General features: G+C 46.6%; 1 protein-coding gene across 3 annotated transcripts; it reads left to right on the forward strand.

Moving 5' to 3' along the window:
• Positions 1-25,783, forward strand: LOC309566349 (TBC1 domain family member 24-like). Of its 3 annotated transcripts, XM_082271471.1 has the most exons (7): positions 1-91; positions 10,213-11,236; positions 13,679-13,837; positions 15,510-15,573; positions 17,169-17,267; positions 18,760-19,075; positions 25,535-25,783. In XM_082271471.1, the coding sequence occupies exons 2-7, from the start codon at positions 10,215-10,217 to the stop codon at positions 25,678-25,680; spliced, it is 1,806 nt and encodes a 601-aa protein (XP_082127597.1). In that variant the 5' UTR covers positions 1-91; positions 10,213-10,214; the 3' UTR covers positions 25,681-25,783. The 3 variants fall into 3 exon arrangements, with proteins under 3 accessions (XP_082127597.1, XP_082127598.1, XP_082127599.1); XM_082271472.1 differs by lacking the exon at positions 17,169-17,267; XM_082271473.1 differs by lacking the exon at positions 13,679-13,837.

A 25,783-nucleotide genomic window follows, 5' to 3' on the forward strand; every position in this document is an offset into this window, starting at 1 on the left:
GGTGAGAGCAGGACACAGAGAGCTGCTGGGTACAGATTTCACCTGAGAGCGACCGAGAACATCGCAGAGAGCGCTGGTAACATTGTATCAAGTAAGGAAAATGTTTTATTTCATGCTTTCTTATTTCGAGGAAAACCTTTAAAATGTCCGCTGTACAGAATACAAAATTTACAGGGAACTGAAGAGCCAAACAATGGCAGCCCCCCCCCCCCCACCCTCTCCCTCCACCGCAACATGCAAATATTGTTTCATTTTTATTTTATTAAGGTTTCAGAATATAGAAAAGACTGAGCTTAAGTTTACAATGAACATAAAAAGTTCAATTTTAACCACTTCTGGACCGGAAGGATTTGCCCCCTTAATGACCAGGCCATTTTTTGCGATTCGGCACTGCGTTACTTTAACTGACAATTGTGCGGTCGTGCGACGCTGTACCCAAATAAAATCGATGTCCTTTTTTTCCCCACAAATAGAGCTTTCTTTTATTTTCTTCTTTTTTCTGTTCTTGTTTGGCAAACCCCATGCTAAACAAGAAAAATAATAAAATAAAGCAATATTCATTATGTCCTTTTTTTCCCCACAAACAGAGATTTTTTTTGTGATATTTGATCATCTCTGCGCTTTTTATTTTTTGCGCTATAAACAAAAAAAGAGCGACAATTCTGAAAAAAAAAAAAACAATATTTTTCACATTCTGCTATATAACATTCCCAAAAAAAAATGTAAAAATCAAAATTTTTTAACATTTTAGGCCAATTTATTTTCTGCTACATATTTTTTGTAAAAAAAAATCGAAATAAACGTATTTTGATTGGTTTGCGCAAAAGTTATCACGTTTACTAACTAAGGGAAAGATTTATGTCATTTTTATTGTTTTTTTTTTTTTTTTACTAGTAATGGCGGCGATTTGCGGTTTTTAGCAGGACTGCGACATTGCGGCGGACAGATCGGACCCCTAACTGATATTTTTGACCCTTTTGGGGGGACCAGTGACATTACTACAGTAATCAGTGCTAAAAATATGCACTGTCACTGTAAAAATTACATTGGCAGGGAAGGGGTTAATACTGTGGGTGATCAAGGGGTTAAATGTGAGCCTAGGGGAGTGATTCTAACTGTATGGGGGCGTGGCTTGTGAAATGATCATAGAGACCTGTGATGCTATATAGAAGGCGCTCTGTGATCATCCCAGAGAGAAGGACGGTCGGCTGTGTTTACAACATCCGACCGTTCTTCTCTCAGCGGGGAGCGATCGCGGGTGTCAAGCGGAAGTCAGAGCCGCCTGCCCCGTGCATCCGAGTCCCCGCTGCTAAGTAGGGGTGGGAGCGCGCCATTGGCAGCGGGCGCTCGCCCCCTAGCTGCAGGCAAGCGACCGACGTATACCTACATTGGTTTGCGCAGGAGGGGCGGGCGGCCCTTAAGTGGTTAAAAAGCAATTACATAATTCAAGATACGATGTATATGTAATGATTATCAAGGATATAACAGTGCCTTGAAAAAGTATTCACACCCCTTGAAATTTCCCACATTTTCTCATGTTAAAACGTAAATGTATTTTATTGGGATTTTATGTGATAGACCGACACAAAGTGGCCATAATTGTGAAGTGGAAGGAAAATGATAAATGATACAAAAATCTGTGAAAAGTGTGACTGCATTTGTATTCACACCCCGGAGTCAATACTTTGTAGAAGCGCCTTTCCCTGCAATTACAGCTGGGAGTCTTTTTGGGGATGTCTCTACCAGCTTTGCCCATCTAGAGAGGACATTTCTGCCCATTCTTCTTTGCAGAATATCTCATCTCTGTCAGATTGGATGGAGAGCGTCTGTGAACAGCCATTTTCAAGTCTTTCCACAGATTCTCAATGTGATTTAGGTCTGGACTGTGACTGGGCCATTCTAACACATGAAACCATTCCATTGTAGCTCTGGCTGGATGTTTCGGGTCGTTGTCCTGCTGGAAGGTGAACCTCCGCCCCAGTCTCAAGTCTTTTCTTCTAAGATTGTCCTGTATTTGGCTCCATCCATCTTCCCATCAACTCTGACCAACTTCCCTGTCCCTGCTGAAGAAAAGCATCCCCACACCATGATGCTGCCACCACCATGTGTCACGGTGGGGATGGTATGTTCAGGGTGATGTGCAGTGTTAGTTTTCTGCCACACATAGGCGTACGTTTAATAAGCGGTGCTAATTCTTGCATTATCACCGTTCTCGTAACACTCTCTAATACCCCTCCTGCTTCGAGGCTGAAACCCTATTTTCCATCAGTCCAGCGGATCGGATCGGATGGGAACGGACCGACGATCCGTTCCCATCCGATTCCCCCATAGAGATGTATGGGGAACTGACAGCTGTGTCTGCGCACATAGTGCGGAGAACAGCTGTCATCCTCCTGCTCAGCGGGCGATCAGCGGATCGATCCCCCGCTGAGATAAACGGAGTCCGTCCGACGGACGGGCTGTGTGAAAGAGCCCTAAAGGAGGTCATGGGACTTTGAGTGAGGCCAATCACTTTACCAAAGTAGATATATAGAGTAAAATGACATTAAATGACACACAGGGGGACTCTATTTACTAATTAGGTGACTTCTGAAGGCAATTGGTTCCACTAGATTTTAGTTCGGGGTATCAGAGTAAAGGGGGGTGAATACAAATGCACCCCCCAGACACACTTTTCACAGATTTATTTGTATCATTTATCATTTTCCTTCCACTTCACAATTATGGCCACTGTGTGTCGGTCTATCACATAAAATCCCAATAAAATACATCTACATTTTTGGTTGTAACATGACAAAATGTGGGACATTTCAAGGGGTGTGAATACTTTTTCAAGGCACTGTATACAGCAGCCTGTGTAGCGCTCGTATACACAATGTTACAATAACATCAGAAATAACGTTCGTTCTGCACACCGTGAGCTGAAAACAAGGTCAGCTCGCTCATTTACTGTAAACAGACGCAAAGCGCTTTGTTGTGCGGAATACAAGAACATGACATGTTTACCTCCTTACCCCGATCATCCCTCCTCCGTGTCACCAGGTTTTCTTCCAAAGGTCACACCCTCTGCCCTGCAAATGGATAAACACGGAGGGTCCTGAGGATAAATATGTCACATTAATACAAACAAATAAACAGTACACAAAATGTGATACATTCAATCTAATGATAATCTGCAACATAAACAAACATCAATCGTTACATTGTAATATTCTCACAATGAACAAATAAACAATGTGAAAAACCTGCGTGCACCAACCACCCCGACCACCCCACTCCGACCACCCCGACCACCCTGACCACTCCGCCCGACCCCCCCAACCACACCGACCACCTCACCCCGACCCCCCCAACCACCCCGACCACCCCGCCCTGACCCCCCTCCCCGACCACCCTACCACGACCACCCTGACCACCCCACCCCGAACCCCCCGACCACCCTGACCACCCCACCCGACCACCCTGACCCCCCCGACCACCCTTACCACCCTTACCACCCCACCCCGACCACCCTGACCACCCCACCCCAACCCCCCAACCACCCCGCCCCGACCACAGGAGGTTAGAGTGGTATTAGGTCCAGTTCCCAACATAGAAACGTAGTCCGGATGCGTTCTGGATGCTTTTTTGCATATGCGTTTTGGCGCATTTTCGATGCGTTCCAGTGGGTTTTTTAATGCATTTTAGTGCATTTTTTCCCCCCTCTTTTTTTCTTCCCCTTTAGGTCCAGTTCACACCATAGCAACGCAGTCCACATGCATTCTAAATCACTACTCCTAGCACCCCCCCCCCTCCAAATTTCTCCTCCTAGCACAAATTCTCTTACCTCATGCTCCCTCCCAACACAGATCCCCCTAAATGACTACTCTTAGCACCCCCCCCCCCCACCATTTCTCCTCCTAGCACAAATTATTTTACCTCATACCCCCTCCCAACACAGATCCCCCAAAATCACGACTCCTAGCACCCCCCCCCCCAAATTTCCCCTCCTAGCACAAATCCTTTTACCTCATCCCCCCTCCCAACACAGACCCCCCTAAATCACTTCTCCTAGCACCCCCCCCCCAAAATTCCCCTTGTAGCACAAATCCTCTTCCCTCAGCCCCCCTCCCAACACAAAACCCTACTAAATCACTACTCTTAACACCCCCCAAATTTCCCCTCCTAACGCAAATACTCTTTCCTCATCCCCCCTCCCAACACAGATCCCCCTAAATGACTACTCAGCATCCCCCCCCCCCCCAATATCCCCTCCTAGCACAAATCCTCTTCCCTCATTCCCCCTCCCAACACAGATCCCCCTAAATGACTACTCAGCACCCCCCCCCCCCCCCAATATCCCCTCCTAGCACAAATCCTCTTCCCTCATCCCCCCTCCCAACACAGATCCCCCTAAATCACTACTACTAGCACCCCCCCCCCCCCCAAATTTTCCCTCCTAGCACACATCATTTTACTTCATCCCCCCTCCCATCACAGGTTCCCTACATTACTACTCCTAGCATCCCCCAAATGTCTCCTTCTGGCACAAATCCTCTTCCCTCATCCTCCGTGCTAACACATATCCCCCTAAATCTCTACTCCTAGCACCCCCCTCCAAAATAAATCCACCTCCTAGCACAAATCCTCTTCCCTCATCCCCCCTCCCAACACAGAACCCCCTAAATCACTACTTCTAGCACCCCCCGATTTCCCCTCCTAGCGAAAATCCTCTTCCCTCATCCCCCCTCCCAACACAGAACCCCCTAAATCACTACTCCAAGCACCTCCCTCCCTCCAAATTACCCCTACTAGCACAAATCCTCTTCGATCACCCCCCCCCCCCTCCCAACACAGTTACTCCTAAATCACTACTCCTAGCACCCCCACCCCCCCCCCCCTCAAATTTCACCTCCTAGCACAAATCCTCTTCCTTCTGTCCCCCCCCCCCCCCCTCCCAACACAAATCTGCCTAAATCACTATTTCTAGTAACCCCTCCAATTTCCCCTCCTAGCACAAATTCTCCCCCCCTCCCAAAACAGATCCCTGTAAATCACTACTCCTAGCACCCCCCGCCCCAATTTCCCCTCCTAGCACAAATCCTCTTCCGTCATCCCCCCCTCCCAACACAGATGCTGCTAAATCATTAATCCTAGCACCGCCTCCCCCCAAATATCTCCTCCTAGCACAAAACACAGTACAGTATGCTGTATACAGAGCCACAGGTACTTACAGTGTATAAAGCACATCCAGCGGCCTCACATGTTAGCGAGGAACATACACTATCTTACCAAAAGTATTGGGACGCTGGCCTTTACACACACATCAACTTTAATGACATCCCAGTCTTAGTCTGTAGAGTTCAATATTGAGTTGGCTCCGCCCTTTGCAGCTACAGTATAACAGCTTCAACTCTTCTGGGAAGGCTGTCCACAAGGTTTAGGAGTGTCTATGGGAATGTTTCACCATTCTTCCAGAAGCGCATTTGTTAGGTCAGGCACTGATGTTGGAGGAGAAGGCCTGACTCACAGTCTCCGCTTGAATTCATCCAAAAGATGTTCTATCGGGTTGAGGTCAGGACAGTCAAGTTCCTCCACCCCAAACTCGCTCATCCATGTCTTTATGGACCTTGCTTTGGGCACTGGTCCAAATCATTTGGTGGAGGGGGGATTATGGTGTGAGGGTGTTTTTCAGAGGTTGGGCTTGGCCCCTTAGTTCCAGTGAAGGGAACTCTTAAGGCCTCAGCTTGCCAAGACATTTTGGACAATTTCATGTTTCCAACTTTGTGGGAGGAGTTTTGGGATGGCCCCTTCCTGTTCCTACATGACTGCGCACCAGTGCACAAAGCAAGGTCCATAAAGACATGGATGAGCGAGTTTGGGGTGAAGGAACTCACCCCAAACTAAAGTAATGCACTTGGGGGCCAGAAACCAGAAAGCAAGCTACTCGCTAGGGGGGGAACCTCTGGGTGAGTCTAGGATGGAAAAGGACTTAGGGGTACTGGTAGACAACAGGCTTGGAAGTGGCATGCAATGCCAAGCCGCCGCAAGCAAAGCCAACAGAATACTGGGATGTATAAAAAAGGGGATTCACTCCAGAAATAAAGAGATTATTCTCCCGCTCTACAAGACTCTGGTCCGGCCACATCTGGAGTATGCTGTCCAGTTCTGGGCACCGGTCCTCAGAAAGGATGTGCTGGAACTGGAGAGAATCCAGAGAAGGGCAACAAAAATAATTAGGGGGATGGAGGACATCAGCTATGAGGAAAGACTACAAGCACTGAACTTATTCTCTCTGGAGAAGAGACGATTGAGGGGGGATATGATATCAATGTACAAATACTGTACTGGCGACCCGAGCATAAGGAACAAACTATTCAGAGAAAGGAGATACAATAAGACTCGTGGCCACTCACTAAAACTAGAGGAAAGGCGGTTTAACCTTAAAGTGCGTAAGGGGTTCTTCACTGTAAGAGCGGTAAGGATGTGGAATTCTCTTCCACAAGCAGTCGTATCAACAGGGAGCATTGATAGTTTCAAAAAACTGTTAGATGGACACCTTAAAGACCACAACATACAGGGGTATACAATGTACGGCTAAAAGCAAACACACACATCATAGGTTGAACTGGATGGACTGATGTCTTTTTTCAACCTCACTAACTATGTAACTATGTAACTCAGGACTGGCCTGCACAGAATCCTGATCTCAACCATTTGGGGTGAATTAGAGCGGGGAATGCGAGCCAGGCCTTCTCGTCCAACATTAGTGCCTGACGTCACAAATGCGCTTCTGGAAGAATGGTGAAACATTCCCATAGACAATCCTAAACCTTGTGGACGGCCTTCCAAGAAGAGTTGAAGCTGTTATAGCTGCAAAGGGTGGGCCAAATCAATATTGAACCCTACGGACTAAGACTGGGATGCCATTAAAGTCCATGTGTGTGTAAAGGCCGGCGTCCCAATACTTTTGATAATATAGTGTAGTTTGCCAAGCTGGCCCAAACCAACTATGTAAAGTCCAAGAAAAGATGTAGTTCATCTTTAAAACACTCTGCAGCTTACCAGAGCATACTGCTCCTCAGGCTCTGAATGGTCACATGAACATATTAGGTAAGGCAGGCCATACAGAATCCATTTTTTTTTTCATTCAACCAGCAGGTTGAACAAAAAAAAATAACCAATTCCCCCATCCACACACTCAATGTGTATGGGGAAATCACTCCCGCTGTGCTATTGTATTCTGCTGGTGGGGAGCCTTCCCAGCCGATAGGCTACGGTGATCATCGTTGCAGGCTGCAGCTGGCGTTCAGAAAAAACCCGACAGGCAGGTTGTCCACAAGTCCATCAACAAAAGTTTTCCATCATTCTCGTTCTACAGAAGTCAATCTAATGATTCCAGATCAATGTCCAGCTTCACAGTGTCAGAACCTTTAGGCCAACAGGACAACGCTGTCAGCACCTTCCCAAATTTAAGTGCATCCTCCAAGTAAGCCACCCGGCCTTTCCGAGAGACCAGCCTTCTTCCTGGATCTCTTCAGCAAGGGGTCTCCTCCGTGGCACAACTTCCTCCAGGCCAGGCAGGAAAGCTTCAGGAGGACCACTTCAGCACCTTAAGCCCCGAAACAGGCTATTGGGCCTAACAGCAGAGCTCCATACAGCAGCACCTCCCTAGGCCTCAATCCATAGGAAGAGAGCAAGCACATGGCCTGTTCCAAATATTTATATCCTCCCCCAGCACACACCAGTGGCATAAACCTCTTACTGGATTGGCTGAAGAAAATGTAAATAATATTAACAACTTAGCTTTGCTTGTGAAATCTCAGTGATAGCAGTGACATCTACTGGCGACAGTGAGAAATCACAAGCAAACTTAAGCTTAGGGAAAAACCAGGTGAGAAACTATACAATCAGTCTGAGCGAACTACAGCCAAGCCAAAAACGAAATTGACATAGTAGCCCCTGTTTAGGACAAGGGGGCAACACATGGTGTCAACACCTCTGTTTCCATTGATATTATGACCTCTCAAACAATTTTTTGGCTTTCTACTTAAGTTCCACAATTTTCTAACTGCTGATGTCACATGTGTCTACTATTGAAGTGATAGGTTGTGTCTTTGGACTGGCTAGACAATTTTACTACTCCAGGAAGAGTCAATTCTCTAGCACAGCCCTTCTCTCCTTACATGTCATAGCCCTCTCCTTTTCTGGGTGTGTCTAGTTTCTGTAAGTGTTGCCCCAGCTCCTTTGCCCCTCCTCTTCCTACATACAGCTGCCTGGGGAGGAGTGAAGGGGAAAACTATAGAGAGTCCAGAGCTATGATGTGTAACTGATACTGAAGTGAGCACATGTAGACAGGAAATGGATGGAAACGGCTATGTATTTTTATTAATACATAGCATTGGTTTACAATACACAGCGCATTAGCAAACTAAATGTCATCCAGTTTGGGTTCATCTCCTACCATATAGCGTAAAAAAAATACGAATGTTTATGTATATTAATAGACTAGAAAAATCAAGACCAACACAGCGAACAACTGAAATTACTGCCTCAGCATGGGAGACAACAAATATTTATAAAATATTATCTAACTTTATTGTATATGTTAAAAAAAATCATAGATAAAAAAGAATACCCTGAATGACCTGCTGCGGTTTAGCAGCATGGCGTGTTCGTAGGAGGATGTTTCAGGATTGATAATCCCTTGATTCGGTATGGGAACAGCCTTCCAACTTTTGGTATATGGGTACTCCCCTCTTTTGTGTGCTGGTTGCTGCGGTATTAGCAGATACTGGGTGTGAAGGTATTAACTGTCATTAGGAGTGAAAGATTGATGGTTTGTATTGCTTCAAAGGGGGTCTGCATTTACAAGTGATGCGAATGTGTATTGTACTTCAATGGCAGACAGGCTCTCCCTATCGTTTGTGTATTGAAATGGAATGTGGATTGTGCCTGTCCCATTGTTAAATGTTAATGACCTCACATTGTTCTGTCCAGATGGCGAGATAATTAGTTTAGGTTAATTCTGTTGCTGTATACAATTTCATCTGCATATGATAATATAATCCAAAAGAGGGGAGGGATTGTGTACACTATTTGGGAGTGTAAAACTCTGTTTTTATTGGACTGTGAATTTCATGGACTGTTCCCCACAGGGTCCACCTGTGCGGTAACGTTGTGGGGGGGGGGGAACTGTATAAAAGAGCAGCTGTACCATTAAACCTTGAGTTATTATACTTCACCCTCAATCTAGAGTCCTGTCTCTCATTGGGGGAATCTGCTACAAGGGATTTCTATGCTCTTCATACTCCCTTGGATAATCACTATGCTCTTGTAAAAGCTTGTTCCTGCTTCACCCTCTGGGGGAAGTGAGGTTCACCAACGGGAACCTGGAGCCTTGTCTTAGGTCCAGGGTGGGTAGGAGACGGCGAGACCCCAACCAAGCTGCAACGGTTCGTGGGGTCTGAGGTGGTTATGGTGTCTGGTGGAGTGCTTGGAGCCCTCGGGAAGCACTAGGTGCATCCGTCAACGGAGGTACCCAGTCGGGGTGCCGGTTGATCCGTTACACTGGGTACAAATATTTCTTCTATATACTGCTAAAATTTGGCAATATTGGTGCCTTTTGGGCTACTCTTTGGTCTCCATATACTTCAAAACCATTCACCTGCTCTACCATCCTAATTCTTTACACCACTGTTATGCCATTTTCTGAATGTCCTGTCTGGTGGCTCTGATGCCCCTGTGTCCACCCCCCAGGGCCAGTTATGGGTATCCCTTGACCCATTGCATCCATTGATATTACCTCGTCCTTTTGGGTCCTGAAGAAGCCAACAGTTGGTGAAACATGTTGACCTGCATACCGGAGATCTACAAAGTTTTATTCACAATACTATTATGATGATGGATATGTTTATTTATTTGTGATATATATTTTGATTTTACGGTTCTTCCACAGCAGGGTACTGTGCTCTTAACCCTGCAAGGTCTTTAGGACATTGAAGGTTTTCCTTTTTATCCATGTATTTTTTTTACATGTGCAATAAAGTTGATTATATTTGATAAATATTTGTTGTCTCCCATGCTGAGCCAGTAAAGTCCGGTTGTTTGCTATATTGGGCTTGATTTATCTAGTCCACATTTTCTTCTAAATGTTTCGGATGTGGATTGTGGAAGTCAATCTTATTTTTCTATGTATATAAATAATTTTTCTATCTTTATCCCATTGAACAGGCATGAGTGACTTTTGCTCCCCACCAATCATTGTTACGTCAGACGACGATGCCTGGGATCTTGACACTTCCTATGCTGACTGTGGGCATTTTGTGGACTGGGATCAGTTCCCCACCAAGCCTCAGAAGAAGAGTCCTTCACATCTGGAAATCCCCTTCTCTGCTAAGGAACTCAAGCGGATGGCCAGAGAGGGTACTTGGGCTAGCCATCGAACCTTGAGAGCAGAGGCCTACAACAAGATCATCAAGAACATCAACTGCCGGATATTCACACCCAATGTAAAAGTTTACCATGATGTAGCCGAGAGGCTTTTTGGTCATGGTGACACAATGGACCATCCTTTGCCAGACTTTGTGGATGGTTGTCTTCTGCCCATGTACTGCCTCAATGCTAGAGGAGAGAAGGCTGTAAAGAAAGTACTGATCTGTATTAGTAACCAGTATCCGGACATCACCTATTCCCCCGCCTTGCCGGCAGTGGTGGCGCTCCTGATGCACTTCAGCGAAGATGAGGCAGAGTGTTTCGAGAAGACCTGCCACCTCATCTCCTGCACTGATCCACACAAGTCTTACATTGACCAAAGCTTCTTGTCCTATGAAGCCTCAAGCATGACCTTTGGTGACTTGGCCAAGAAATATTGTCAAGCCGGTCATAAGTTAATCGTCAGCCACTGTGAAAATTCAGCAGAGGTCTTCTCTGACTGGCAAACATGGATCTTTGGAGACTTACCCTTTGAGTATGCCATTAGGGTCTTTGATGTTTTTCTTCTTGAGGGCAACAAAGTCTTGTATCGAGTGGCTCTCGCCCTACTCAAACAGTATAAACTCCAAACTGATTATGTAGGACAGGACATCAGGGATGACATCCAGAATTTTGTGAAGAACATCTCCCAAAGCGTTTGTGTAGAGAAGCTGTTAGATAAAGCTTTCAGCATTCGACTTTTCACCCACAAAGAGATCTGGCTGTTGCACATGGCCAACAGAAAAGCCTTGTCCCAAAGTGGGATTACTGTAATGCAGCCAAGGTACGTGGAATATTAACTGTCCACCAAGTATTCCATTGCCAGACAAAATCATGGTACACTCATCAGAAATTCTCTGTTCCCTGTGGTTCCTCCTGTCTAATTAGTGATTGGGTGCAGTGAATTCACAGCGCTTCACTTTTTCCACATTTTGTTATGTTAAAGCCTTATTCCAAAATGGATTACATTCATTAATTTTCTTAACATTCTACAAACAATCCCCCATAATGACAACGTGAAATAGGTTTGTTTGACATCTTTGCAAAATGTATTAACCACTTAAGCCCCGGAGAATTTGGCTGCTCAAAGACCAGGGCCTATATTGTGATTCAGCACTGTGTGAATTTAACGGACAATTGCGCGGTCGTGCAACGCTGTACCCAAATTAAATTGCTGTCCTTTTTTTCCCCACAAACAGAGATTTCTTTTGGCGGTATTTGATCACCTGTGCGATTTTTACTTTTTGCGCTATAAACAAAAAAAGAGCAACAATTTAGAAAAAATAACAATATTTTTCACATTTTTTATATGAAATTCTCAAAAAAAATGTAAAAATCAAAATTTTTTAACATTTTAGGCCAATTTGTTTTCTGCTACATATTTTTGGTAAAAAAATTGCAATAAGTGTATTTTGATTGGTTTGCGCAAAAGTTATTGCGTTTACTAACTAAGGGAAAGATTTCTGTCATTTTTATTGTTTTTTTGTTTTTACTAGCAATGGCGGCGATCTGCTTTTTTTTTTTTTGCGGGACTGCGACATTGCAGCGGACAGATCGGACCCTTGACTGACATTTTTGACACTTTTGGGGGGGACCAGTGACATTACTACAGTAATCAGTGCTATAAATATGCACTGTTACCGTAATAATAACACTGGCAGGGAAGGGGTTAACCCAGGGGCGATCAAAGGGTCAAGTGTGAGCCTAGGGTGTGTTTTCTAACTGCACAGGGGGATGGGCTTGTGGAATCAACACAGATACCTGTGATCCTATATAGAAGGATCACAGGCACTCTGTGATCATTTCAGGGAGAAGAATGATCAGCTGTGTTTACAACATCCGACCGTCCTTCTCTCTCAGTGGGGAGCGATCGCGGGTGCCCGGTGGCAATGGCGGCCGCCGGCCCCGTGGATTGGCTTTCCTGCTGGTAGATGGGGCGCGCGCGCTCTCTGGATCGCTCCCGCGGATCGCCTTACAGGTATGCCAATTCATGCAGCTGAGCCAGCCTGCTGCAGTATATCTGCGCCGGGCAGTCGGCAAGTAGTTATAGGTGTATCCCCTATGCACAAGGAGGGATTTTTAAGCTTTATTTGCTATAATAAATTTTGTAAAATTTGTTTTAAAAAAATTTGATTTTGTACATTGTTTTTTTTTAACGTACCATGAAAGTCCTAAATGCCTCACTCCCATGCATTGCCCTGTATATATACCAGAGATCAACCAATTATCGGCAACACCGATATATCGGCGGGCCGATATGCACTTTCCCTGATATATCGGAATCGGCCCCTGAGGTTACCGATATTGCCGATATTTTGGAAAAGTGCTGTCTGCAGCTAGAGGCCTCACCCCGGTACCGGCGTCCACAGCCGATGGTCAGCTGTCTTGTAATGACAGTCGCTGCGGCTGAGAAGTCGCTTGGCTGTCATTACAAGGAGCGGGAGGGGACGTCAACCCCCCTCCAGCCGCCTTCCGCGGATCACCCCGTTCTCCCGTCCCACCAGGAGACCCGGGCAACCAGCCTGCAAGGCCTCCGAAGTTCCGATCAAACTCGCATTCGGCTCTGATCGGGTCTCCATGCAAAAACCCGGAAGTGATGTCATGACATCCCTTCCGGGTACTCGGTGCCAGATTAAAAAAAACTGACAGCATTAAAAACAGCCAAACTTGGCGTTTTGAATGCTTTTAAGTGCAGAGGAGGGGTTTGGGGTCTTTTAGACCCCCAGATCCCTCCACAAGAGTACCTGTCAAGTGCTAAAAATAAAATTTTTTAAATGTACGAAAATATCGGCCAATATCGGCTGATACCGATATTCAATGGCCAAAATATCGGTATCGGCAACTAAAAATGGTCGATCACTAAAATATACTGAGATGAAATGACACACAGGGGGACTCTATTTACTAATTAGGTGACTTCTGACGGTAATTGGTTCCCCTAGATTTTAGTTAGGGGTATCAGAGTAAAGGGGGGTGAATACAAATGCAGCCACACTTTTCACAGATTTATTTGTATCATTTATCATTCTCCTTCCACTTCACAATTATGGTCACTTTGTGTCGGTCTATCACATAAAATCCCAATAAAATACATTTACATTTTTGGTTGTGACATGACAAAATGTGGGAAATGTCAAGGGGTGTGAATACTTTTTCATGGCGCTGTAGATGAGCTCTGTTACGCTGTGGTTGGCGATTGTAATCATATTGTTTTATCTCTCGGCAGGCAGACTGCGCATATGTCGGTCGACATCTTGAATTTCAGCTCGGAAATCGTCACTGCGCAGGAAATGAGGGTGGTTTGGTCCTGGATACCGGAACGGTTTTCCTTGTACCCCCCTGTCCTGCTGTTCTCTACACTGGAACATGGCTATAGCCTGCAGAGGTCAGTAAAATCAATAGTCTAATATCTAAATCATGCATAACTTTTCCTCACCCACGGCATTTTACCACCCCCAACTCCTAGTGTGACGGAGTGCCGGCTCACACCTATGTGATGTCAGACATCACATGACATTTCACACCATAGAAACGCAGTCTGGATGCGTTCCTGATTGGTTTCCTGCATACGCGCTTTTGATGTCTTTCTTTTCTGAACCTTAACGAGTTCCCGACCACCCACCGCCTATTTGCTGCGGCACGGTGGCTCATACACGCAAAACGATGTAGACCTACGTCGCTCGCATGAGAGGAACTAGGGGGCGAGCATGCACACCCGCGATCGTTCCCCGCTGAGAGAGAAGGACGGTCGGATGTTGTAAACACAGCTGAGCGTTCTTCTCTCTGAAATTATCACAGAGCTCCTGTGATCCTTCTATATAGGATCACAGGTCTCTATGGCCATTTCAGAAGCCCCCCCACAGTTAGAAACACTCCCCTAGGCTTACATTTAACCCCTTGATCACCCACAGGGTTACCCCCTTCGCTGCTAGTGCCATTAGTACAGTGACTGTGGTAATGTCACTGGTACCCCCAAAAAGTGTAAAAAATGTCAGTTAGGGGTCTGATCTGTCCACCGTGGGGGGGAGGGGCTTCTGAAATGGCCATAGAGACATGTGATCCTATATAGAAGGGGCTCTATGATCATTCCAGGGAGAAGAACGGTCAGCTGTGTTTACAACATCCGACCGTCCTTCTCTCTCAGTGGGGAATGATCGCGGGTGTCAGGTGACAATCAGAGGTGATCAAATACCACCAAAGGAAAGCTCTATTTGTGGGAAATAGCAGCAATATAATACCCAGCCCCAGCAACAATGGACCCCCTACCAGCAACACTAGACCTCCCCAGCAACGATATAACACCCCGCAAAAATAGATCTCCTCCAGCAACAATAGATCCCCCAGCAGCTAGCATCAATAGACCCAGGACCTCTTGCTATTACATACATTCAGTGTTGGAGGTGCCGGACGGCGTTCCCCTGCGTTCCCGCAAAAAAATAAAAGAAACAGAGGATGTGTTGGAGGCTTGTGCCAATCAGGGTAGGGTCCGCACTTGAACGAGAATGGAAAAGAGGGGACTTCCAGGTAGTGCAAACTTCCGATGCTGTCACGGAGGGCAGCACTGTAGACAGGCAGAAGCCGAAATCCCGCTGGCACATGGAGGAAGAAAGGACAGGCACCGGAACTTTTCCTGAGTATAGAGTGTCCCACACCTCCACTGTGATTATCACAGCCAGCCCATATATGACCGCATCCTGCGGGTCTTTTTCAATGTCTGAGGAAGGAGCTTTTGTGCGCATGCTCCGAAACGCGTTACGTTAACACAAGTGGACGAGCGGCTCACCGCCGTCCTTGGCCCGATCCGGCTCCCCCATTGGACTTCCCTGAGGTTTTGTCATCTCCCGGCTGCTGGCTCGGCCGGAGGGCGGAAGCACCAAGCCAAAAAAAGGGACTCAGGAGCCATAAGCCATTGCCTTAATGTAAGTACGTTAGGTATGCTATGCAATAAACCTTTTCTGTTTCACTGAGTGGCGCCTGTCCTTTCTTCCGCAAAAAAATAAAAAATAAAAGCCCTGCCACCTGAACAGAATGAGTGATACTTGTCTGTCTAATTGCAGATTTTATTCCCACTGTGAAGGGTTTGAACCCACCGTCTTGCTCATCAAGACAACTACAAGCAAGGTAATCCACAGCTCCAATAAATCGCTATAAAGTTATTATGTATTGCTTTTATTTTTTTAATTTAGTGATAACAAATTCTGCGGATGGTGAATCGGCCATGGTATCATGGTATTGGTGATTATTCGCTGTGTCCTGGTTTACTGGTGTTCCCACCACAGATAATGTGTGTATGGAGTTTGTATCATCTTGTCTGGGTTTCACCCTGTACCCAATACCGTCCTGGTAGGGATCCACCGATACCACTTTTCTAGCAACAAGTATGAGTATCGATAATTTTTTTAGGAACTCACCGATACCAATTACTGATACCTATTTCCCAGGTCCCCACTGTGCCCCCCTGCACTCCTGTTCCCCACTGTACCACCCTGAATGCCTGACTTCCCTCTTCCTGCACACCTGCTCCCCACTGTTCCCCCCCAACCACCAATTCCCCACTGTCCCCCCACGTACCTGTTCCCCACTGCCTCCCCCACGTACCTGTTCCCCACTGTCCCCCCCCCCACATACCTGTTCCCCACTGCCTCCCCCATGTACCTGTTCCCCACTGCCCCCCCAGGCACCTGTTCCCCACTGTCCCCCCATGTACCTGTTCACCACTGTCCCCCCCCACGTACCTGTTCCCCACTGTCCCTCCCCACGTACCTGTTCCCCCCATGTACCTGTTCCCCACTGTCCCCCCCCACGTAAATGTTCCCCACTGTCCCTGTTCCCCACTGTCCCCCCCAAGCACCTGTCCCCCCCCCCACGTACCTGTTCCCCACTGTCCCCCCCCCCCCCCACGTACCTGTTCCCCACTATCCCAGCCCACGTACCTGTTCCCCACTGTCCCCCCCCAGGCACCTGTTCCCCACTGTCTCCCCCTACATACCTGTTCTCCACTGTCCCCCCCACGTACCTGTTCCCCACTGTCCCCCCACGCACCTATTCCCCACTGTCCCCCCACGCACCTGTTCCCCACTGTCCCCCCCCACGCACCTGTTTCCCACTGTCCCCCTGACGTACTTGTTCCCCACTGTCCCCCCCAGGCACCTGTTCCCCACTACCCCCCCCCTCTCCCACATACCTGTTCCCCACTGTCCCCCTACTGAGTGGTTGAGATAAATGTCAATCAGACTAAATAAAGTCCCCGATACCAGTCAGACCTGACTCCGGTGTCCACTGGTTGTCAGCTGGTTACCAGCAGGCCGTGATTACGTTGCGTCATTGAGAGACCGTATAAACAGGATAGGACTTCTTTGTTATAGATGAAAAATCAGGTTCCCTGAAGAAGCAGTGCTCTGCGAAACTTGTTGGACCACATCTACACACCGTATTATGTCTATATTGGGCTGTACTGTCTCAGTTGAACCATATATATATTTGAATATTTTAACCATGGTTGTATTTTGCTCACCTCATTGACGGTAACAATTCCTCAAAAAGCCCCCCCCCCCGCCCCTCAGAGATATATTCTTATATATTCTATATATTTTCCGGTTTCATTGGTCTTTTGGGATGTGGAAGTGATAACGGTCTCTAGAACTGATATAATTCACCAATTATCCCTTATATTTCTGTTTGGAGAGATGTGAAGATGGTATCTCTGTGTTTCTCAGGTGTGCGGAGCTTTCCTCTCCACCGACTGGAATGAACGGAGGAAGAGCTGTGGACAAGTCGCCACCTTTTTCGGCACTGGAGAATGCTTTGTGTTCACCGTAAGTTGTTCCATTCTCCCCTCTATTTCTGTATATGGATGACGGCTCTGTAATTATTTTAATTTAACCACTTGCCTACCGGGCACTGTCACCCCCTTCCTTCCTGCCCAGGACAATTTTCAGCTTTCAGCGCTGTCACACTTTGAATGACAATTGCGCGGTCATGCAACACTGAACCCAAGTTAAATTTTTATCATTTTATTCCACACATTTTTTAGTTTGGTGGTATTTATTCACTACGGGGGTTTTTATTTTTTGCTAAACAAACAAAAAAAGACCCAAAATTTTGAAGAAAAAAAAAAAAAACTGTTTTCATAGTTTGTTATAAAATTTTTGCAAACGGGTAATTTTTCTCCTTCATTGATGTGTGCTGATGAGGCTGCATTGATAAGGCGGCAATCACAGGCACTGATGAGGCAGCAATGATGGACACTGATAAGGCTGCACTGATAAGGCGGCAATGACAGGCACTGATGAGGCGGCAATGACGGGCACTGATAAGGCGGCAATGACGGGCACTGATGAGGCTGCATTGATAAGGCGGCAATGACAGGCACTGATGAGGCGGCAATGATGGACACTGATGAGGCTGCACTGATAAGGCGGCAATGACGGGCACTGCTGAGGCGGCAATGACGGGCACTGATGAGGCTGCACTGATAAGGCGACAATGACGGGCACTGATGAGGCCGCACTGATAAAGCGGCAATGACGGGCACTGATGAGGCTGCACTGATAAGGCAGCAATGACAGGCACTGATGAGGCTGCACTGATAATGCGGCAATGATGGGCACTGATGAGGCTGCACTGATAAGGCAGCAATGACGGACACTGATAAGACGCAATGACGGGCACTGATGAGGCTGCTCAGTACATTTTTGGTTGTAACATGACAAATTTTGGAAAATTTCAAGGGGTATGAATACTTTTTCAAGGCACTGAATGCGGCCCACAGAAGCCACATAGTGTAAAAACATATTTACTGGTTTGTTTATACTAAAAAGGTACTTACAGAGCAATATTTTAAAACGGACCACCAGTGTGATGACGCCAGCTCTGACGCGTTTTGTCTTTGTCTTCTCAAGGGGATCTGCCGACAGATCACTACATTTATATTAGGGGTAGACTGATTATCGGAAATGGCCGATATTTTTGTGATGTCATTCTGCCTTCTTAGACCGCCTCCCTCCCCTTGGACAGCCTCGTCTGGAGTCGGGACTAGTCTCGGTTGAGGTCAGGACTCTGTGCAGGCCAGTCAAGTTCCTCCAACCCAAACTCGCTCAGACTGGGATGCCATTAAAGTTCATGTGTGTGTAAAGGCAGGCGTCTCAATACTTTTGGGAATATAGTGTATGTTAATTATATTGGAATTATTTAAAGTGCTAAAGACATGTTAATTACATTCATTGTAGGATGTGCGGGAGAATTGTGAGCGTTTCATTAAAATGTCTTTTGATACGCAATTGTTTTACAGATTTTCTTTTCTCCTAGGTCCACCCAGAGATGGAGAGGTACGAGTGGGTCGTGGTGAAGAAGCCGGAGATGGTGAAGGTAGCCCCGCCTTCCCCGCGCTCCAGACCTCGCTCCTACTCCCATGGTTCCCGTATAACTTTACCCCCTCAGCGTCCTCATTCATCTAGTATGAGCTCTGAGCCCAGCAGCCCCTCCCAGTTCGCCAGCTTTCTGACCGTCCCAGTGGAAGTAAACCCAAGTCGATTATCTCCGTTCCTGTCCGTCCGTCACTTCCAGCTGCCTTCCAAAACTGCCTCCATGTTCATGTCTGGAAACAGCCAAGGTTTTATCATAGGTAAGGTGGGTGCAAACCAAAATAGAGGGCACAAACACATACCAGCCAATAGAAGACTAGCAGAATCATTTTGAATAGCTGTGTTTCATGCAGTATATAGTGTAGGGCAGGGGTCTTCAAACTATGGTCCTACAGTTGTTCAGTAACTACAATTCCCATCATGCTTAGTCCTGTCTGTGAATGTCAGAGTTTTACAATGCCTCATGGGATGTGCAGTTCCACAACAGCTGGAGGGCCGTAGTTTGAGGATCTCTGGTGTAGTGTGTTAAAGGGTTGGTCCTCCAAAAATTGGTATTTTATTATTTAGCAGATGCTGGAGGGTTAACCCTCCTGGTGGCTTTTTTTTTCTCTTAATGATTCCAGTGGTGAGATTTCTGCTTTGACTCCCTTAGATCTTCACATTTGAGGCAGCAACTCCATCACCCTGTTGGATTATAGCCAGTAGACGTGTACCCTAATATGAGAAGACCAAGATGGGCAGAAACAGATAAAACAGCAAATTGGGGGGGGGGCACTCATGGCAAATCCAGGTTGGTGGGATCACTTGACACACCAATGTGGGTAGGAACATGTAACACACCAAGGTAGGTGGGAACATCTGCATATCATGGTGGACAAAAAAACAAGACATACCAGTGCTGGTGGGAACATACGGCAAACCAAGGTGAGCAGGAACAGATACAAAGTTGCCAACAGCCCGCTTTGCCCGGTGTCCTGGAAATGAGCTTTGTCCTGGGCAGGGGCGGAATGTGCCTGGGGGTCTGATCTCCCCATAAAAAGGCCCCACCACTCTGCTGTCACCCACTGGGGCATGCAGATGGTCGTCATGTCATCCTGGCCTGCTCACAGTAAACTGGGTGGGCTGGGAGTCAGGAAGAGAAACTCCCTTATGTCTGAACAGTAATTGAAAGCGTCTCTCTCCCTCTCTTTTTCTTTCTTTCTCCCTCCATCTCCTCCTCTCCCTTTTCTTTCTGTCTTCATCCCTCTTTCTCGGTCTCCCTCCATTCCTTTCTTCCTCCCTCTATTCTCTTTCTTTCTCTCTCCATCCCTCCATTCCTCTCTCTCCCTCTTTCTTTCTCTCTCTCCTTCATTCTTTCTCTCTCCCCCATTTCTCTTTCTTTCTTTCCCTCCCTCCTCTCTCTCCCCCTCCTTTTTCTTTCTTTATCTCCCGCCATGGATTATTCTTTTTTTCTTTATTTTTTTTTCTCCCTCAGTCCCTCTTTCTTTTTCTCTCCCTCCATCCCTCTTTCTGTCTCCCTCCCTCTTTCTCTCTCCCTCCATCCCTCTTTCTGTCTCCCTCCCTCTTTCTCTCTCCCTCCATCCCTCTTTCTCCCTCAGTCCCTCTTTCTTTTTGTCTCTCTCCCTCCCTCTTTCTTTTTCTCTCTCTCCCTCCCTCTTTCTTTTTCTCTCCCTCCATCCCTCTTTCTGTCTCCCTCCCTCTTTCTCTCTCCCTCCATCCCTATCTCCCTCAGTCCCTCTTTCTTTTTCTCTCTCTCCCTCCCTCTTTCTTTTTCTTTCCCTCCATCCCTCTTTCTCTCTCAGTCCCTCTTTCTTTTTCTCTCTCTCTCCATCCCTCTTTCTGTCTCCCTCCCTCTTTCTCTCTCCCTCCATCCCTCTTTCTGTCTCCCTCCCTCTTTCTCCTCCTCTCCCTTTTCTTTCTGTCTTCATCCCTCTTTCTCGGTCTCCCTCCATTCCTTTCTTTCTCTCTCTCCCTTTCTTTCTTCCTCCCTCTATTCTCTTTCTTTCTCTCTCCATCCCTCCATTCCTCTCTCTCCCTCTTTCTTTCTCTCTCTCCTTCATTCTTTCTCTCTCCCCCATTTCTCTTTCTTTCTTTCCCTCCCTCCTCTCTCTCCCCCTCCTTTTTCTTTCTTTATCTCCCGCCATGGATTATTCTTTTTTTCTTTATTTTTTTTTCTCCCTCAGTCCCTCTTTCTTTTTCTCTCTCTCCCTCCCCCTTTCTTTTTCTCTCTCTCCATCCCTCTTTCTGTCTCCCTCCCTCTTTCTCTCTCCTTCCATCCCTCTTTCTCCCTCCCTCTTTCTTTCTCTCTCCCTCCATCCCTCTTTCTCTCTGCCTCCTTCCCTCTTTTGCTTTCCCTATACTGTATATTACCACATTCTCCACTATGTAAGGCATCTCAGACTACATTTAACCACACCTCCTTTAAGCCACATCCAATATTTAGTGTAAATTAAACAACGCCCATTTTCTCTACAGCTTAGCCATGCCTACATATGCATGCCCTGCCCCTAATTAAAATACTACTCCACCTACATAAAAAAAGTGTCCCTAAACATTTTTTGAGAATGTTGGCAACTATGCAGATGGTACACCAAGGTGGAGGTAAACAGTGCCAAGCACTATGGCAGGAAGATCTTTCCATTGCAGTCCTGATAAGACACAACAAACCAGCAGGAAACTCCACCCCCGAGACTCTGCCTGTAACTGAAATATCACTTTTTGGGCTGACCCTTTACAAGACTGTTGCTGAAAGTTAGCACCGCATGTACTGTATGTCATTGGGACCATGTTGTAGTAAAGTGGTTGTAGAGGCTGAATGTTTTTTACCTTCATGCATTCTATACATGAAGGTAAAAAAAACCTGTGTGCCGCAGCAAACCCCCCCCCCCCCCAATTCTTACCTGAGCCTGATCTTCCCCCAGCGATGTGCACAGGAGCCCTGACTCTCTGGGGTATCACCCTCCTCATTGGCTGAGACAACAGCGGAAGCTATTGGCTTTTGTCAATGACAGCCAGTGGGTCAATGAGGAGAGAGCGGGGCAGAGCCAAACCGCACTCCACGTATGAGGTGACACATGGGGCAGCTGCCCAGGAGCAAGACTACTCGGATGCCCCCATAGCAAGCTGCTTGCTGTGAGGGCACTCAGCAGGAGGGAGCGGCCAGGAGCGGCGGCGGGGGGACCCGAGAAGAGGAGGATCGGGGATGCTCTGTGTAAAACCATTACACAGAGCAGATAAATAGAATATGTAATGGTTCACCAAAATTAAAAATTTACGGTGCCCAAACTAAAAATTCAGGATGCACTTGGCCGAAAACGGAAAAGGACAGTTTTTAAAAAAAAAAAATGTTTTTAATAATGTGGCTGGTCTTTTTTACGGGACGCCGTTTTGCATTGAAGCCAAAGGGATGCGATTTTGCATTGAAGCCAATGGGATGCGATTTTGCATTGAAGTCAATAGGGGGCATTTTTGCATTGCAGTCAATGGGAAGCAGCATGCCATTATTGGTACCTTTTTTTTTCTATTGGCAAGACGCAGATAACCCTAATTTCGGTCAATGATTTTTACCGGCCGATGTATCAGTGCATCCCTAATGACGTTTGTTATTTTTAAAAAAATTAAAAATCAATGCTTTAATATCACTTTAGCCACCTAAAGACTGCCCATAGAAGTTTTGCAGCTAAAGGGCGGCATTTCTGTGCAGTTCATTCCGCACTTCCGTCTACAGAAGTCACGCGCGCTGCCCTGCTTCTGCAGTGATTATTCACAGCATAAGTCAACCTGCGGGTGCCGGGCACTGGATGTCTGCTGGCACCCAATGATCATCGGTAATGCACACAGAGCTGAGATCTGCCTATGTAAACAAGGCATATCTCCGATATGACAGGGGGAGGATGGATTTTGTGTTCCTGCAAAGAAGGGAATAAAATACATCCATTCCCTTAGTAAAAGCAGCACACATAAACACTGGCTAGGCACACAGTTAACCCTTTGATCACCCCAGTAGTTTAACCCCTTCCCAGCCAGTGTCATTAGTACGGTGACAGTGTATATTTTTTTTCACCGATCACTGTATTAGTGTCACTGGTCCCCACAAAGTGTCAGTTAGTGGCGCAATATTGCAGTCCCGCTAAAAGTCGCTGATCGACACCATTACTAGTATAAAATAAATAGATAAAAATTCCAGAAATATATCACATTGTTTGTAGACGCTATACCGTTCGTATAAATCAATCAATATACGCTTATTGGGATTTTTTTTTTTTTATCAAAAACATGTAGCAGAATCCATATTGGCCTAAATTCTTGACAAAATTAGATTTTTTTCAATTTTTTAATGATACATTTGTATTAGGGATCGACCAATTATCGGCAAAGCCGATATATCGGGGAAAGTGCATATCGGCCCTCGATATATATCAGAATCGGCCCCGGAGGTTACCGATATTGCCGATATTTCGGGAAAGTGCTGTACCGGAGTGATGGCTGCAGCTAGAGGCGTCACCCCGGTACCGGCGTCCATAGCCGATGGTCGGCTATCTAGTTATAATGACAACCGATGTGGCTGAGAATCCGCTCGGCTATCATTACAAGAAGCGGGAGGAGTCCCTCCCCCCCCCTTCCGCGGCTCGCCTGGGTCTCCCATCCCACCAGGAAACCCGGGCAACCAGCCTGCATGGCCGCCGAAGAGAACACCCGATCAAAGCCGCATTTGGCTCTAATTGGGTCTCCATGTAAAAACCCGGAAGTGATGTCATGACATCACTTCCGGGTACTCGGCCCCCAATTCAAAAAAATTACAGCATTCAAAACAGCCAAACTTGGCGTTTTGAATGCTTTTAAGTGCAAAGGAGGGGTTTGGGACCCCCAGAGCCCTCCACAAAAATTAATGAACGAAAATATCAGCCAATACCGATATGTGATGACCAAAATATCGGTATCGGCAATAAAAAAACGATATCGGTCGATCACTAATTTGTATCATGTGTTTTTTCTGGATTTTTGGTTGATATTCTGCCTCTATTATATAAAATACACCGATGATAAAAATTATACACCCACCATTTCTTTGTAAGTGGGCAAACTTACACAATCTGCAGGGATCAAATCATTATATATATATATACCTGCAAAAGGGGCGAGCCTGAAGTCATCTAGGAGGACCTCAATTTCTGACTAAAGTTCCACCTTTAGGTGATGTTGGTGTAAATAATAATCTGGTTCCTGGGCAGGCGACTTCTATACCCCAGAGGATCTCCACCGTCTCCTTGGCTTGTAGTGTAATGTAATGAAATTGAAGCTCCACACCATTCCTTCTATGACCGACCATTCGGTTTAAATTATGACCCTGTGGAGAGGATAATGTATCGATATCAGATTAATTTGGAGATCTTATCTTCTTTATAACCCTGATGAAGGGGGCCCCTAAATACTTTTTTTTTGGATTGTATTCCTTCATTGGAAGCATCTGAACTCAGTTCGATCGATAGGAGTGTTCACATCCGATTGGCCAGGGGTCTCCAAACTTTCTAAACAAAGGGCCAATTTATTGTCCCTCAGACATTGGAGGATTGGACTATGGTGCCCCCGGGAGTAGAAAATGCCCCAGCGTCAGTGGGTGTAAACAATGCCAGACATAGCCCCTCTGGTCAGTAGGAGAAGGAATAGTGCCTCTGTCATTGGTATGGGGGAATAGCAACACCCCATAGTTGTTATCAGTGGGAGGAATAGTGCCCCATCGTTGGTGTCAGTGGGAGGAATAGTGCCCCATTGTTGGTGTCAGTGGGAGGAATAGTGCACCATCATTGGTGTCAGTGGGAGGAATAGTGTCCCATCATTGGTGTCAGTGTGAGGAATAGTGTCCCATCATTGGTGTCAGTGGGAGGAATAGTGTCCCATCATTGGTGTCAGTGGGAGGAATAGTGCACCATCATTGGTGTCAGTGGGAGGAATAGTACCCCATCATTGGTGTCAGTGGGAGGAATAGTACCCCATCATTGGTGTCAGTGGGAGGAATAGTACCCCATCATTGGTGTCAGTGGGAGGAATAGTACCCCATCATTGGTGTCAGTGGGAGGAATAGTGCCCCATCATTGGTGTCAGTGGGAGGAATAGTACCCCATCATTGGTGTCAGTGGGAGGAATAGTGCCCCATTGTTGGTGTCAGTGGGAGGAATAGTGCACCATCATTGGTGTCAGTGGGAGGAATAGTACCCCATCATTGGTGTCAGTGGGAGGAATAGTGCCCCATTGCTGGTGTCAGTGGGAGGAATAGTGCACCATCATTGGTGTCAGTGGGAGGAATAGTACCCCATCATTGGTGTCAGTGGGAGGAATAGTACCCCATCATTGGTGTCAGTGGGAGGAATAGTACCCCATCATTGGTGTCAGTGGGAGGAATAGTACCCCATCATTGGTGTCAGTGGGAGGAATAGTGCCCCATCATTGGTGTCAGTGGGAGGAATAGTGCCCCATTGTTGGTGTCAGTGGGAGGAATAGTACCCCATCATTGGTGTCAGTGGGAGGAATAGTGCCCCATTGCTGGTGTCAGTGGAAGGAATGGTAACCCAAGGGCCGAATTAAGCAAAGCACCGCAGTTTGGAGACCGCTGTTATTGGCCATACAGCTGTAGGTGTGATGGTCAGGTGTAAATTCTTTGCATTGTCCTTCAGATTATTTTATTTTCCAGCTGACCATTCTCTTTTTTATCTCCATTCCAGGTGGGGGAGGGGGCCAGGCCTTGAACATTGACGCAGATCTGAACATTGGGCGGACGGAGCACTGTGAGACCTTCGATAACCCTCCGCTATGCGAGGAGAACTTTCACATCCAGCACCTGGAGGTCTGGGGCTGCCAGAATTCCTAAACGCCCAGATCAGCCCCCCAGTATAAAGAGCGTTGTATGAATTACAGATGGGCGGCGGGAGCCGGCACCGGGCTCTTCTTATCCGTATAGAATGGCCGCTGAC

This window comes from Pelophylax lessonae, assembly GCF_965119305.1.
Source record: "Pelophylax lessonae genome assembly, chromosome: 11".
NCBI classification, from domain to species: Eukaryota; Metazoa; Chordata; class Amphibia; order Anura; family Ranidae; genus Pelophylax; species Pelophylax lessonae.